The sequence below is a fragment of the Aspergillus fijiensis genome, assembly GCF_003184825.1.
Source record: "Aspergillus fijiensis CBS 313.89 unplaced genomic scaffold BO72scaffold_14, whole genome shotgun sequence".
In the NCBI taxonomy this organism is placed as follows: domain Eukaryota; kingdom Fungi; phylum Ascomycota; class Eurotiomycetes; order Eurotiales; family Aspergillaceae; genus Aspergillus; species Aspergillus fijiensis.
In genome coordinates, this window is record NW_024468990.1 from 590746 (window position 1) to 605891 (window position 15146).

The window sequence follows — 15146 nt, forward strand, 5'->3', positions numbered from 1 at the left end:
TTAGACCAATGATTCCAGCCTGTCCGTCCCATCGAATGCCTCCCTTTCCCCAGTGCATTGGGATCCACCTCAAGCCATAACCGAAGACAGGCCATGGGGGAATTGGGGAAGGAGGCATGGCTAGTGACTCTAGGTGCTTTGTCTCACTCCCAACAGATTTTTTGGCGTTGTGATCTTAGATTAACCATAAATAGGCAGAACTGGCCTTTTTTCACCCACTTTTTCTTTTCATCTTGACTTCCTTCCCTGACAATCACTGCAGTTTTCAGAATTAATATTCGAAATTGCTGGAAGTGGCTGGTTGTTGGCTCGGATGAGGTCAGACCAATCATTGCCTTCCCGCCAGTTGATTTTCCCCCACTGTCACGGCCACTGTCACATGCTTCTGCTTCTTCTGTTCTTCCTTCTCCTTCCATTCATTCTCTTGTCTTTCCCACTGCATCTGCCCGCTACAATTTAACAAATCTCCTAAACTCATTTCAACATTTCAACAATGGATCGTGGCCTCTCAACAGGCTCTAACCTGGGTGAGACTGGGCTTCGCGAGAGGACTACAATGGCCTCTCAGTCCAACTCAATTGCAAACGCCGAGGCTCTCACTGCTACTGGCGAGGTCGAGGCTAAGGATGATGCACAGAAGGACAAGAAGACCTTCGGCCGCACCCCTGGTGGTACAGGTTCGTGGCACTTCCCCTACCTCCCATACCTCCCACCCCCAGTCTAGCTTGAAATGTCTTGATTATCTGCACCCACTAGCAGCAGACTGACCTCATTCGACGATGCGACAGTATTCACGGTGCCTCAAACACATGACATGGTCTCTCAACTCCTGTCACCATCTGAGCCTAAGAACCTTTCCGATATCATTGTTCTATTTATTTTGGGTGCCCATATTCTCTTATTATGGCAACTCCCCCAGGGTGCAAAAGTCCCAGTGTTTGCCGCCGTCTATCTCTTTTGGCGGGCGGCATACAACATTGGGATCGGATGGCTTCTGCACAATCAATCCCACCACAACACACTTGTTCGCTGGGCGGAGCAGACTAAGATCTTTGTGAACCCATCCACAAACCAGAATCCCCATCCTAACCTGTATAAACTAATCAAGCGCGAACTGGAGACCAAGGTCCCCGTCGATTATTCATTTGACGAGGCCCCCCTCGAGTACAACACTTGGCTCGTCTTTCGTCGCCTCGTCGATCTTATTCTCATGTGTGATTTCACATCATACTGTCTTTTTGCCATAGCATGTAGCCACCACCCCGTTGATGAGGGCGTGCTGATGACTATTGTGCGCTGGTCGTCTGGTGTTGCTTTAGTGCTGTTCAACCTTTGGGTTAAACTCGATGCTCATCGCGTGGTGAAAGACTTTGCATGGTATTGGGGAGACTTTTTCTTTCTCATTGACCAAGAGTTGACGTTCGACGGTGTTTTCGAGATGGCTCCTCATCCGATGTACTCGGTCGGCTACGCCGGATACTACGGCATCTCGCTAATGGCAGCAAGCTACAAAGTGCTGTTCATTTCCATTCTCGCCCATGCAGCACAATTTGCCTTCTTGGTCTTCGTCGAGAATCCGCATATCGACAAGACGTACAATCCACCTCCTCCGCGCAAGCGTGTGACGGAGCAAGATTCTGTATCCACTTCTTCTCAGGCCAGCGAGCCTCCTTCGTCACCGGTTGATGAACAACTGCCCCACGCGACAAACCACCCAACAAGCAACCCTCCTCCATCGGTCCACAATTTGCTAGGGTTCCACAACCTGGACCTGCATCGGATAACAGATAGTTCTTCCTTGCTGGTCCAGTTCCTCGTATTCGCCCTGACTGTCATGACGCCATCTACACCTCGCTATCAATTCATCTTCGTGGCCAATGCAGCAATCTGGAGACTATGGTTCTCCATCGGTATCGGATACCTCCTCATTCGTCAATCAAACTGTAAATCGTGGACTCGGCACTTTGTCAAGTATGGCGAGACCCCTCATGAAGCCTGGAATCAGTGGAAGGGCACGTACCATTTGAGTATGATCATGTGCTACGCGAGCTTTATTGCTGCTGCTTGGAAGATGTACACGTTTCCTGCTGACTGGGGCTATGGCCTGGTCTTGCTCCGGCATGTTCTGGGTGTAGGGCTTATTTGCCTGCAGACATGGACATCGGTCAGCATCTACGAATCTCTGGGCGAGTTCGGCTGGTTCTACGGTGATTTCTTCTTCCAGGGGTCTCACAAATTGACGTACAATGGTATCTATCGCTTCCTGAACAATCCCGAACGTGTTTTGGGTCTGGCAGGGGTTTGGGGTGCTGTTCTGATCACAAGTAGCGGAGCGGTCATCTTCCTCGCATTAATAAGTCACGTTCTAAGCATGGCTTTCATCCAATTTGTGGAGCGTCCACATATGCAGAAGCTCTATGGCCAAAGCCTGCGACAAGATGCGGGGCTTGTCAAGAGCCTCAAACGATCCCTGCCCCCTTCACTCCGCCAACTGCATGGTAGTGTTGATAAGATTGTGGACGAATCATTTGAGTTCATTGAAGAACTAATCGATACGGCGCGCCCTAAGCTTGCCGCTGGTGTTAACACATTTGTGAAGGACACAACTGCCCTGTTCCAGACATATCCTGCTCGTGTTACCATCTCCCGCATTGACGAAGATCTGGCTGGATATGATTCGCGGGACTACTCTTTGGTGATTGAGCGCACCGAATCTTCTTCGGTTGACGAGATTGACCTGCGTAGCGACACAGAAGATTCAAGACATTCGGTCTTTGAATACGGCGCACCAATCAAGGTCCGGTGGACGGCGCCTTTAAATCACAGCAAGAAAGATTGGATTGGTCTCTACCGCGTCACCGACAATATTTCAAGAGAGATCACGCGGGTTTCTTCTCAAGGCAGATGGATCGCCACAAATGCCGGTGTCTACGACAACCAAACATGTGAAAAAGGCATCGTGACCAGTGATGTGAAAGTATCGGCCTCGCAGCGTCCAGATGGAGAGACAGACGATATGTTTACCGGGGAGGTTGTCTTCACTGGCGACAAGCTCTTCTGGACCCAGGGAGCCTTCGAGTTCCGCTATCACCATAATGGCAAGCACAATGTCATGGCGATCTCCCGTCCCTTCGAGATCTGTACCGCACGGTTTGACGAGGAGGAATTCGTGGAGAGTAATCAGGACGATCTCCAAGCATCCGTGGAGCTGAAGTTATTGCCTGTGATCCGCAATTGCTTGGACCAGGATCCCGAGATAGCACCCGAGACAGTGGAAGAACAGTTTGGCAGCCAAGTGGAACGAAACGGCAAGTATGCCAAAAGAGTTGTATTTGCCGTACACCAAATGTGAGTATCTCACCAGTATTGTTTGTTGTTGCACAATTAATACGGCTCTTCCAGGTTTGGGGTGGAATTTGCGCCCGAGGTGGTTCGAGCTGATGGAACAGTCCGCAATCTTGCGTGGAGGATTTGCAATGCAAAGCGAGTCTTGGTAAGTATTTCTTTCGAGTCACATCCTGTTCGGAGACCAGATGAGAGAGCCTGACATGCGAATCAATGCAGGCTCCCTACAGCATGACGAGCAACGGCACCTCTACTCCAAGTGAAAGACTAGAGAAGGCAGAGATTGTGGCATGATATCATTTCAGCGCACAGTATTTCGAACATATCCTCGATTTATCCTGCCGGTATTCTCTCCTGAACGACTGGCAACTATTGCAATTGCGCATGTCAACTCACACCCTCCAACAACACATGAAAAATGAAAAGGGCAGGCAAGTACGCAGCGTCGCACCAAAATCAACAAGCTGATATTCTGTCATGATCAAAGCGAGTTCTTCTGCAGGACTACGCTTATCCTCGGCTGACTAGTTCTACATGTACATATGCTTTAAGCTATACATACGCATCATGGAATGATGTTTTTCGCAAAGACTTCTTTTCATTTTCATATTATAGAATGACGAGATCGAGAGAAGAATGGGCACGAAGGGCAGAAGGGGAAAGGGGAAAAGGGGGAAGATCGTCGAATGTCCATCAGGCATTGGTGAAATTTTGTCTCATGGCCGTGAAGGCTCTGAAGTAGCAAATACGTAGATATGCAAACATCTTCTGAACGACGACGATCAAGTGAGTGGTGGCAGGGAGGGGGAAAGGAAGCAAGACCAGTCGATGAACTTGCAAAGCAAGACATTGTACTGAAAGGGCCAAGACAGTGAGCAAATCATGCAGAACAGGAGCTGATCATATTCCATGCTATCTACGCCTAGCACTATCCGACACACCACACAAGAGCATCGAGACTTGTTCAAGAATCGAACCGGTCTGCAACCAGACATTGTCAGCACAACCGCTATGAATAGCCAGCAGATGATGTCTACATCACAAGAAGAACGAAGTAGAATAGTAATCAGCCAAGCCGGTAAATTCATCCCTTCCCCTGCCAACCCCGACCCCCCAACTCGCCGTCCAAAACGAACTTCGAGCCAGAAGGAAGGCATTGACACAAGTCAAGCGTAGCAATACCGAACCACGAAGGATCCCACAAGCCCACAGGAGGTGAAATGTACAAAGGAAAAACAAATGACGGGAATCCACACTCTCGAGAGCTCCACAACCTTCCTCCCTGATGAGAGAATGATCCGAAGATCAATCTCCCAAAAGGTCCAGTATAAGGGAGATGAGAAGACGTGGCATCAGTTTGTCCACCTATGATGTACATTTGCTCGATGCAGGGTGTTGTAGGTGTTATCAGGAAGAGATCTCGCGCGGCTCGAGGGGCGGTTCTCCACGAGGGGAGATCATTGAATGGATTGACTTGTTGTCATCATAGACATGGTGTTGTGGGCTGTTTGTGTATGGGTATGGGAGAAGATGAGTCTTACCTTCTATAAGTAGTGTGATGATGTCGTGTCAGGTGTTATTGCTACAGTACCTAGAAAGTCTTTGCAACTGTTAGCATGCTGTTTTGTTGTCTTCATGGGTGAAGCAATCTTTAGGATGATTGGTATCAGGAGTTTTTGGTAAGGTATTTGGTTATCTTCAAAAATTTTGCAGAAGCAGAACTGAAAATAAATTTTTCTCATCATGAAAAGGCAGATCGAGTGGTGAAACTCGATGCGCGTGGGCAAAGATGGGTTCGAAGTAAGGAAAGCTTACATACCAATTCATCTACAATCGCTTTCGATGTTCCACACTCCTCATGACACATGAATGAGGTTGTGTGATCCTAACTTTGGTGAACATTAGCAAATTGTCCACTGCAGTACAATGACTGAGCATGAAGCAAGAATTTGGGATTGAGGTCAGATGGTGATGCATGTTTGTTCGAGGCCCATGTTTAGGTCGCCAGAACTTCGATTTTTTGGATCGCTTTCATCATGCAAGTGATGCTTGGTTGGGTTGTGGAATAAGATATACTCACAGTTTACAGGTTAGTGGCCAGTATGGTGTTCGAAAGATGACGCATCATGCTTTGCTTCGCATTTGAAGAGCTTGAGCTGTCGAAATCACAACAATCATTGTGTTGTGGGGAAGAGAGAAGGAAGAGAAGGAGAAAGAAAGCGCGAAGCGAAAAGCCGAAGAAAAACCCACGAGGGGGAAAAAAAAGGCGCCGAGCTTCCGCGATCCCACCCATGCAAACCATGCAAACCCTTCTCAAAAATGGATGTAGCTTTGCGGGCAGTTCGACCGCCAGCTATCGGATCGCTTTATCAACCCCCATCATTATTATCTGCCCCTCCCTCCGCTGCTTTTCCTCCGATCACTTGTTGTAATTGATCGCAGGGATGCAAAGACATGTGTAATGACTGACAGACGAAGAATTAATGGGCCGCCTAGCGGCACGAGGCCTGCGGTTTTCGCCTCCTCTCTCAAATCCGCCTCCGGTGATGCCACAGAAAGACCTCGCCGTCATAGACAACCAAATGAGTTGCGCAAGATCTGTAAGAGCTTCCTCTCTTCCCACGAGTTCGCGAACAGGAAGCTAATCTGTCGACTAGTCCTCAAGACGGGATTGATCCCTTCGGCTTCCGGCTCCGCATACCTTGAATACGAACCATCTGCCTCCCTCGCTGCAGCTCGGTCCTCTCCTCAGTCCCTGATCCCTCCTTCCTCGGCCTTGAAGCTTGCATGCACCGTTCATGGACCGAAGCCTCTTCCCCGGTCGGCGACCTTCTCGCCAAACCTCGTTCTTACTACCCACGTCAAATACGCGCCATTCGCCGCCCGTCAACGGAAGGGCCACATTCGGGATGCCAGCGAACGTGACCTGGGCGTTCACCTCGAGACTGCGCTTCGAGGCGTGATTGTCGCGGAACGGTGGCCGAAGAGCGGCCTGGACATTACAATTACAATCCTCGAGGCCGAAGATGACCGGTGGTGGGGGGATGCACCAGACTCGCACGATGCGCCGTGGGGCATGATGAATGTCCTGGCCGGGTGTATCACCGCGGCATCCGCAGCCATTGCGGACGCGCGGATTGACTGCCTGGACCTCGTGGCTGGAGGCGTGGCTGCTATCGTCTCGGACGACGCGGTTGCCGAAGAAGGGAGCTCATCGACGCCGAAGTTGATGCTGGATACGGATCCGGCCGAGCACAAGTCCATCCTGTCGGCGTGCGTGGTCGCTTACATGCCTGCGCGAGACGAGATCACTGAGATCTGGCTCAAGGGCGATCACTCCAAGGCTTCTTTGGGGGTGGATGACAGCAGTTTGGGCCATGAAGCTTTGATCGACGGTGCGGTCAACGCAGCGCGCGGAGCGCATACGGTTCTTGTGGAAGCAGTCCGGGAGTCGGCTGAGCGGTACGCTGGATTGCCGAGCAGCGACTCATAATGAGGAGTCAGGAGCGTTAATGAAATACAAGAAAAAGTAACGCCTTGCTATTTGCCCTTGATACGATATATCCTTTCTAGTTTCCCCACCTAGCATGAAATGCATACGCTTTCAGTCGCTGTTTGCTTCCCTTTAGGTATCAATAGAAATAATCCATTGTGTAGACCACCTGCATCTTGCCGTTCGTTAGATGCCTGAGCCAACAATATCACTTCCTCTGGATTCACAAGCTACTGCCTCAGCGCATAAACACAGACACCGTGAATTTATTTGAAGAAAGTCCACACCTTCCTCTACCCTCATACCCAGCCTTCCTCTAAACGCTCAATTTTCCATCAACTAGACGTGTCCGTCTTCTCCTACTTCAACTCCTTCTCCGCGCCTCATCATCTTAGAAACCAACCGCACCTCTCTCCATCTCCAAATCACCTACACACCACTAATCTACTCCGCCCTATCTCCCCGACCCCGATCATACACTACATACGCTTCAAACACTCGTTGAACAAGACCATGCCTGACCTCAAACGCACCCATGAGGCCGACGTCCTCCTCCTCTACGTGATATTGTTGAATGCAGACTCTAGAACCGTGAGTATTATTCTCACCTCGCCTCACTTCCCATCAATAACCGTTGCTCAACCTACAACCTCCCGGCTGCCAACGCCTTGATCGATCTAAGCTACCGCGCGTATCAGAGCACGCGATTTACTGCACATTCCCTCATCCTCTCCAAATCCCTCACTCATTCCCCCTCTCACTGGCACGGCAAGACTATCTCTTACGAGATGCTAACAAGTACTCTTAAACCATAGATCAACTGGCCCGCCGTCGCCGAAGCAACCGGTATAACCCAGTCCGCCGCCCGGCTGAAATGGTACCGCCTGAGGCAGGAGCTCGACCTGAAGATCGAGGCGGGGGGGTTTAGTTATAGGGACATGCGGGTTGCCGAGGCTCAGAGTGGTGGTGACGGCGATAAGAGTGCAGAGGGATCCTTGAAGAAGGTTGTCAGTGCTGCAGCTACCGCTACCGCTGCCGGAGAAGACGAACCTCGCTCTGATGGAAAGCCAAAGGAACAACAACAGTCACGGCTGAAGAGAGAGAGAAAGAAGAAGTCCACAAAGATTGTTCAAGATGCGGGGTCGGTCTTGTTTTCGGATTCGTCCTCTGCGGGGTCTGATGGGGACGTTGATGAGGATGATTGGGTTGATGGGACTCGTGGTGGTCGGAGGAAGAGTTTTGTGTTCTATGCTGGGGGTCGAGGGGACAAGTCGGGAGAGATCAAGAGTGGTGATGATGATTCTGAGATCAAGGAGCGAGAGTTGAAGGTGATGGGGTCTCAGGAGAGGGTGTCGTGTTGGTCTTCGGATTCGTCGCTGGTGAAGGTCGGGATATCGGGTGGTGGGTCGCAGGGGGAGGCTTGTGCTATCTACTCGGACGAGGATCATGGGGGTAATATGCAGGTCAAGGGGGTTGGAAAAGCTGGGGATTCTGCTGCTACTGAAGAGAATGGTATTGATAAGGTGAAGGAGGGGGCTGTGGAGTGAGATGCTTCTCTTTTACTTGGCAGTTGATATGCATTCAGCCCTGCCGTGTCATAGTTTCTGTGGGCAACACACTGAGCTCATATGGTTGAGCATTCGTCATCGAGTTAGAAAATGGATAGCGAGACAGCTCTATCAACCCCCAGTAATTGAAGGTTGCCATGCTCTGTCGATGGATCGTTAGGTTTACATAAAAGATAAAGACCAGGTGCTAATCAAAGATTTTCACCAGCAGCATGTCGTATCGCAGCGCTCAAGCCCTCAGGCTGACTGTAAAAAGGACTTTGAGACGCGTCAACAGTCTCTGTCTTAAAAGCATAGCCTTTTGCCGTCTCTTCGACCATCATCATCTGCACCGCTTTCGGGATAGCCGCATCTCGAAGACAATATAGAAAGGTACTTGGGGGCATGCTTCCACGCCGCATAGATGCAGGAAAGCACTTACTGCACTGGGGATTTTAGCTCCAATTATTGAGAGAGATGTCGAAGCTATACGTAAGTCCATGTTAGTCACTTGACTTGGCAGAAGTTGTTTACTGTAGACAACACCTGGGAACGGTATCTGCAGCGAGCAACTTGAATGAGTATCCTTTCTGCTCTAGGCCCGACTTGAGCGGTGGGGTGGAGCACAAAAGAGCGTTACAGCTATCTGTTCGGCGAGACAAAGAAATTATCAAGTGTATAAAAATGTCTCTTATCGGGGCACGTATAGATTTGCTCAAGTGAGATACTGTATTCGTACAGTACATCAATGGTAGTGGCTGAGGAATCATGCCATACAAGGTTCGTGCGCGGCGTGCCTGCTAAACATGTCAACAGGCTTTTTTTCATGTCAGCTATTCTTAGAATTTTAGCACTGCGAGAAGCGAGAGTGAGTACTACACTGTACTGTGTATAGCCGAAGTGTGTATAGGTACTGATCGCACCATACGGAGTACCCAAAAGGTCTTTCGGGAATGGGAACATGTGGGGAACAGAAACAAACACGTGGGATTCAGGCATTAAGAAAGCAAACAGGCAGGCGCCACGCAGTAAGAATAACCAAGTATACACACATATAGCGGTATACTGATGATTTCTTTTTCTTTTTCTTTTTCTTTTTCTGGTGGCTGATCTCAGGATGTATGTGTATCAACTCTGCCTGTCTCTCCAAGCGAGGAGTTCTTTCCGGGTCTTACCGCCGTGAGCCTAAGGATGAGACTAATCCGAAGAAAGTTCTTAGTCGATTCTCAACGGAGATCTAGCCTAGAGCCCACTGTCTACTCCGGAGTACTGCCTAAATTACGTACTACAGTACTGACTCGAATCACTCGACTGTACGGTCTGTACGGAGTACTTTGACGGTGATTCCTCTACTGCCTGAGCATTGAGAATTTCTATCACTGTTTTGAACAAGATGCGGTTTGCTAGGGATCCTTCGTCTTTGTCTCTCCGTGGGTTGCTGTAGCTGAATTGAAGGTTGATTCAGCTCCTTCATTCTGGCCTGGAACTTTGTCCGGCCCAGCCACGCTGGTCCAAAGCCCCGTATTCGCCCAGTTTCTCGCTCAACGCCGAACTCCCAAGATGTGGCAGCAGTTCAGGCAGGCCCAGGCTGGCGGGTCGAATCCAGGTTGGTCCCAATGGAATTCAGCCCGATACGAGACCGTTGTGCGTTCTCCCCTTTTTTGAGCTGTCAGGATGTTCGCGGAGTGCATGGCAACATTCTATTCGTTATCCAGGAGCGTGGCGTCGCTAGTATCGCCCGACCGTTCGGTAATCGCCTATCATCTCTTATCAACTTGGCTAGTAAGTCCTCACTGTGGACTTTGTTCAGCTCAGCCCCTAAATTCTGGCCCGCCAGGCAAATCGAGCGCAGTATAGATACAAGATGTCCCTTCGTTGTGACGATGGGTCCTGGGCGGATTGTCATTCTCCTCATCTCGGGAAATTCAAACGACATCTTCTAATATACCACTTCCACAATGGCATCAGAGTGTCGTGCGCTCTACGAGCAAATATGGCTCAAGCCTGGGCCGACTCTGGAATTGGCGCAATCGGCCCTGATGAAGCCGGCACCACTTTCGTGGACCCTCGAGGAGCGGACGCGACTCACATATCAAAGAGCAAGGGCCTTAGCACATGCATACAGTAATACCACCGCTGCAGTTGTCACTTCATGGACAAGGGACTAATTCAAACGGAACAGACTTGACCTTGGATGATGTGGTGAACACGACTCCAAGATTTTGGAAGCTTCACATCGACCTGCTCACGGCTATGGACGGTGGTGCAATCAACCTGGTTAGCGTCCAGTATAATCTCTTTGTTGGCACAGTTGCTCCTTTCGCTGCCACGCAGCCAGAGTTGGCGTGGGTTATACACCAGGCAATGAAGTTTGATATCTCGTGCGTTCTCTGCACCTCTAGTCCTGGGCATACAATTGACCTCAATTAGGGCACAATTCATGCTCACCGAGCTCGGGCATGGCCTAGATGCACGCAACCTCGAAACCACTGCAACTCTTTTGCCCAATGGCAGTTTTGAATTACACACCCCGTCTCCGGCTGCTGCTAAGTAAGCTCCTCTTGTATCCATCCTTTAACCCTGAAGACTAACAATGGCAGATGTATGCCACCGAACTCTCTTCGAAGTGGCTTGCCTGTTTTTGCAGTCGTAATAGCCCGACTTATCGTCGAAGGAGAGGATCGAGGAGTCCGACCGTTTGTCGTGCAAATGTCGGACGGGATCAAGATGTGCACCGGTATCACCTCGAAGTATGCATCCGAATTAATCCAGAGCCACCTGCATAGATATATCGAAACTGACAAGCGCGGTGATAACCCAGGGTCTTCCCACCTCGTCCGGGTGCGAATCCGATCGACCATGCCTTGACCTACTTCAACCGCGTGCAGCTACCGTTCTCCGCCCTCCTTGGTGGCAAGGAGGGCGCCCTGCAGACGTCACGCAACGAACGTGACAACTTCTTAGCGACCATCCACCGCATGCCCCCCGGAACACTTTTCCTGGCTGGTGGCTGTATCCCATTGATCAAGATGGCTGTTTACAACGCCAGCAAATTCAGTTTCCGGCGACATATCCTTGGTCACGACGGGCAGCCGATGCCTGTCATCAACTTCCGTACCCAGCATCTTCCTATTCTTCACGCCATTGCCAGAGCGCATGTCCTCCAAGCGTTCTTCATCTACGCTGGAATGGAATATTGCGACCCGAAGAATACTGATCCACGGGTCCGCCATGCCTTCGCTACAACCTTCAAGGCACTTACAATCCACCACTTCCAGACTAGCCTCAAACTCATAAATGAGGGCTGCGGCTGGCAAGGATACTATGATTTTAACCAAATTATCCAAGCTGATGTGAGCTATTTCCCACCTCCAGAAGATATCATGCATGCTAACTGCTTCCAGCTGGAGTTCCGTGCAGTGGCAACTGCTGAAGGCGACGTCAGGGTCTTAGCCATCCGTAAGTCTACTTAGTACCTTAGTCTCCTGCAACCGGGCAAAAACAGCCACACACGCTAACTTTTTCGTAAAACAGGACTCGCAAGCGAACTTCTGATTGGCCGTTATCAGGTCCCGCCTCCCAGGGACCCCAACGGCGTCCTAGCCAGACACGAAGCGGGCTTGATCGCAGAGGCGCGGGAACTGATCAAGTCTTTCGGCGGCAAGCATCGGAGCGAGGCTTTCAACCGAGCCATTCTTCCTCTGGCTCTTCCGTTGGTGCAAGCTATCGGAGCTCGCATGGCACTCGAAGCCGCTAGGGAGGTGGGCATTGATCCCAAGCTACGGGCGCTGTATGAAGCCGGAATCATCAAGGAGGATTCCGCCTGGTATGCGGAGAAGGGCGGCCTCACGCGCCAGAAGCAGCGCGAGATGGAAACCCAGGCGGCCGATGCAGTGCTTCCCGAGTTGGAACGATTGGTGGAGGAAACCGGCGTTGAGCCGTATTGCACGGCACCGATGACGTCCGACCGGCTGTGGAACAGTCTTGTGGAGGAATTGGAGGTCTTCTCGGGCGAGGGCGAATGCGAGACGGTGCCGGCTCCGCAGGAGATCAGAGCGCGGCTATAGAATGATGATACCTTGTGCCACGGCGTTGGACAATCGATTTGAGGGTAGACCGGAGGCCGTCATTGATTCAAGAATGTGGATTTAGCGCTTTGAGGGTTGCAGTACCTAAACCGTACTGCTAATCTGCATTCCCTTTGAAAGAAATAATATAACTTTCCCGTAATGAATTAGACCTTAGGTTGGTGCTCCTCCCTACGTACCCAGTAGCCTACTATACCGTTTGCTGAGCCCTCGTGTGACGATGGTTCGAATATGAGATAGAATTAGATAGTGTTGAATTGTTTGACTAACATCTATTGACTAAGTATAGAGGCAAAATTGTCATACCACAACTCCTGTTTACTTACCCAATCAAAGATGCTGCTGCACTTACACAGGATGGAACAGGACATGGGCAATCCATCTCTATTCTGAAATATTTGCAGAGTGCTCTACATACCTAGAGCTTTAGTCAGTTTCAGATGATTTGTTTCTACTTGGCAATCAGGTTCGAAATCGTTCGTCCATATATTATGATAATTCACAGAGTCAAGGTGATCTTTTCAAACAACTACTGTTCTCTTTACTAGACGGACCGGGAGATTAAGGCGATTTCCCCTCATCTGCATATTTGTGGCTCTAGGTATCGCCGACTGGTCTGACACTGCCAACGCCATCTAGGTCTAAGGCCTATAGGTCGACCTTACTTAGCACTCATTATTTTGTGCGAATTTTCGAACCAGCAGCAGGACGGACATAGTGGCCACTCTGCAAAAATAAACCCTCTCACTAGCCGCAGCTCTCAGCCGGTGAAGGAATGGAACATCGCCAATTATTCAGGCTTTCTAGAGGATGAGAAGTAAAGTAGCATGGCATTTATCCTTCTTTTGGATAATATGTTGAATGGTTCCTAGTTCGCATTTTGAGTAGCAGAAATGACAATATTCAGGTTTGATTCTCTGCTCCATATTACACCCAGTGGTATAGCGCATTGCTAGCTGTGCATGTGCAAAAACGTAAGTCATGTACATCGAGGTCAATGCCGTGAAATATCAAAAGGTCCACCGAGTTAGATTTGCGCAGAATTGCTTATGCCATCGGTGCACATGTGAAAACCCCCCTTACAGCCCCCGTGTCAAATTGGCGTTTCTAGATAATTCTGTTTAGTAATGGCAACCTAAAAAGCTCATTGAACAAGGAATAGCTTACAATATCAACGATACTTGCATAGGTTCCGCCACCCAGTACAATGACCCCGACGCAGAACAAGAACGCAGCTGACAAGTCGTGCAGCAGTCGCTTCCGATCATTGTCTTCGCGTTTGCGCAGGAACATGAACCACATGATGGCCGGGATATAAAGGACGAACCCGGAAACAAACAAGGCCGAACTGAGGGCGAGAAGGTCGTTGAAAAACGGGATCACTTCCGAGATGACCCACGCAGAGACGGTGATGGCCAGCAGAACGAGCAGCCATGTGACCCAGCCCTTGGGGGTGTTAATGAACCGGACCACGGAGTTTTCGTACATGCGCAGATGAACATATCGCGCTGTGACCGTGTTGTTGAGAGCGCCGGAGATATAGATCACCGGCAGCGCGACCCCAAATGCGATTTTGGCCATCAAGCTGCTCATCGATAACAGGGCGGGACTCTGGACGTCTACGCCGACGAAGGCGTAGATCAGTGCGCCGACGAGAGTGTAGATCACGATTTCCATGCCGCCCAGGGTCCAGATCGATTTCATGTAGTCCTGGGGCGTGTGCATCTCGTCCATGAAGGAAAACTGGTACATTGAGAAACTGTAGGCAAACACGATGTTTGACACAGCGATGAACCCATCTGCAACGGTCGTGCCGGGTCGGGGCCACGCAGACCAATTGACGCCCGCCAGACCCCCGGGGGAATTCGCTGCCTCGACGCCTGTGGCGATGATGGCGATAATAATAGCTGCCATAATCGAGACGAAGTCGATGTATCCAAGGATAGCGGCATCGGTGAACGACGGCATGATGGCTAAAAGCATCAGCAACACAGCCGAAACAATCCCAAAAACCATGGAGCAAGTCGCATTGTTGGTAAGAACATCAAAGGCGATGGTGCCAGTCAAGCAGTAGGAGGCCGTCACGAGAATGAGCTGCAGGACAAACATAATCCCAAAAAGCTCTCGGCCAAATTTCCCCAGCATCAACGTCCCGACGTCCCCGTAGTGGTGGATGTTCGGAAGTGCGATCTTCGTTTCCCCGACAAGGTAGCTGGCATATATTGCGACGACGCCCACCCCGACACAGCAAATCGTACCTGCCACCATTCCGAGGATTGCAAAAGAGGTGGGCAGCGTAAGGACTCCGAGAGCGATAGCCTCGACAACAAGCACCACAGTCAGACGTTTCCAGCCCAACCTTCGGAAGTGCGCAGCCCCTTCGGCTATCTTCTGTTTCTCGGTATCGGTGACCGCGTCGACATTTCCTTCGCCGATGCTGTTGTGAGGAGATTGGTCGGAGCTAGCGACTTTCGAGATTTTATCTTCATCCCAAGCCTTATCCTCTGTGTGTTGAGGAACGTCCTCAGGCGGATCGAAACCATGTTGCACACGTTTTGGATCCTCCATGCTGGAGAAATCGAGTTGAAGAGTGCCCCAAGCCCCAGTTTTCTTGTCCACCTACTGTAGAGTCTGAGGCCTCATTGTACGATCGGTCAGGCAAAGTGAGATTAA

The 15146-nt window shown here is 50.3% G+C and overlaps 5 protein-coding genes across 5 annotated transcripts; 4 read left to right on the top strand and 1 right to left on the bottom strand.

Annotated features, from left to right (window-relative positions):
* Positions 1 to 206: 206 nt before the first annotated feature.
* On the top strand, positions 207 to 3909 carry BO72DRAFT_446528 (phosphatidylethanolamine N-methyltransferase). The gene is made up of 4 exons (XM_040944316.1): positions 207 to 677; positions 789 to 3348; positions 3403 to 3493; positions 3565 to 3909. The coding sequence occupies exons 1-4, from the start codon at positions 557 to 559 to the stop codon at positions 3637 to 3639; spliced, it is 2847 nt and encodes a 948-aa protein (XP_040803257.1). The 5' UTR covers positions 207 to 556; the 3' UTR covers positions 3640 to 3909.
* Positions 3910 to 5692: 1783 nt separating this feature from the next.
* BO72DRAFT_446532 (3' exoribonuclease family protein) lies at positions 5693 to 7015 on the top strand. The gene is made up of 2 exons (XM_040944317.1): positions 5693 to 5945; positions 6003 to 7015. Exons 1-2 carry the CDS (start codon positions 5807 to 5809, stop codon positions 6836 to 6838), a joined length of 975 nt encoding a protein of 324 aa, XP_040803258.1. The 5' UTR covers positions 5693 to 5806; the 3' UTR covers positions 6839 to 7015.
* A 628-nt stretch (positions 7016 to 7643) lies between these two features.
* On the top strand, positions 7644 to 8491 carry BO72DRAFT_55820 (uncharacterized protein). Its single transcript, XM_040950521.1, has one exon. It carries the CDS (start codon positions 7777 to 7779, stop codon positions 8383 to 8385), a length of 609 nt encoding a protein of 202 aa, XP_040803259.1. The 5' UTR covers positions 7644 to 7776; the 3' UTR covers positions 8386 to 8491.
* A 1852-nt stretch (positions 8492 to 10343) lies between these two features.
* Positions 10344 to 12452, top strand: BO72DRAFT_494595 (putative acyl-CoA oxidase; the record flags this gene model as incomplete). The annotated part of the gene is made up of 7 exons (XM_040948483.1): positions 10344 to 10509; positions 10568 to 10766; positions 10816 to 10935; positions 10986 to 11135; positions 11207 to 11738; positions 11790 to 11844; positions 11920 to 12452. 7 exons carry the CDS (start codon positions 10344 to 10346, stop codon positions 12450 to 12452), a joined length of 1755 nt encoding a protein of 584 aa, XP_040803260.1.
* A 1068-nt stretch (positions 12453 to 13520) lies between these two features.
* Positions 13521 to 15041, bottom strand: BO72DRAFT_374011 (uncharacterized protein; the record flags this gene model as incomplete). The annotated part of the gene is made up of 2 exons (XM_040941110.1): positions 13521 to 13580; positions 13641 to 15041. 2 exons carry the CDS (start codon positions 15039 to 15041, stop codon positions 13521 to 13523), a joined length of 1461 nt encoding a protein of 486 aa, XP_040803261.1.
* Positions 15042 to 15146: the final 105 nt, after the last annotated feature.

Bases quoted from the DNA above. Each gene is read 5' to 3' on its own strand.
- BO72DRAFT_446528 (XM_040944316.1), top strand. From the start codon at position 557: ATGGCCTCTCAGTCCAACTCAATTGCAAACGCCGAGGCTCTCACTGCT. The intron at 678-788 runs GTTCGTGGCACT...ACGATGCGACAG, and splicing joins CCGCACCCCTGGTGGTACAG to TATTCACGGTGCCTCAAACA. The intron at 3,494-3,564 runs GTAAGTATTTCT...GAATCAATGCAG, and splicing joins GCAATGCAAAGCGAGTCTTG to GCTCCCTACAGCATGACGAG.
- BO72DRAFT_446532 (XM_040944317.1), top strand. From the start codon at position 5,807: ATGACTGACAGACGAAGAATTAATGGGCCGCCTAGCGGCACGAGGCCT. The intron at 5,946-6,002 runs GTAAGAGCTTCC...TCTGTCGACTAG, and splicing joins AAATGAGTTGCGCAAGATCT to TCCTCAAGACGGGATTGATC.
- BO72DRAFT_55820 (XM_040950521.1), top strand. From the start codon at position 7,777: ATGCGGGTTGCCGAGGCTCAGAGTGGTGGTGACGGCGATAAGAGTGCA.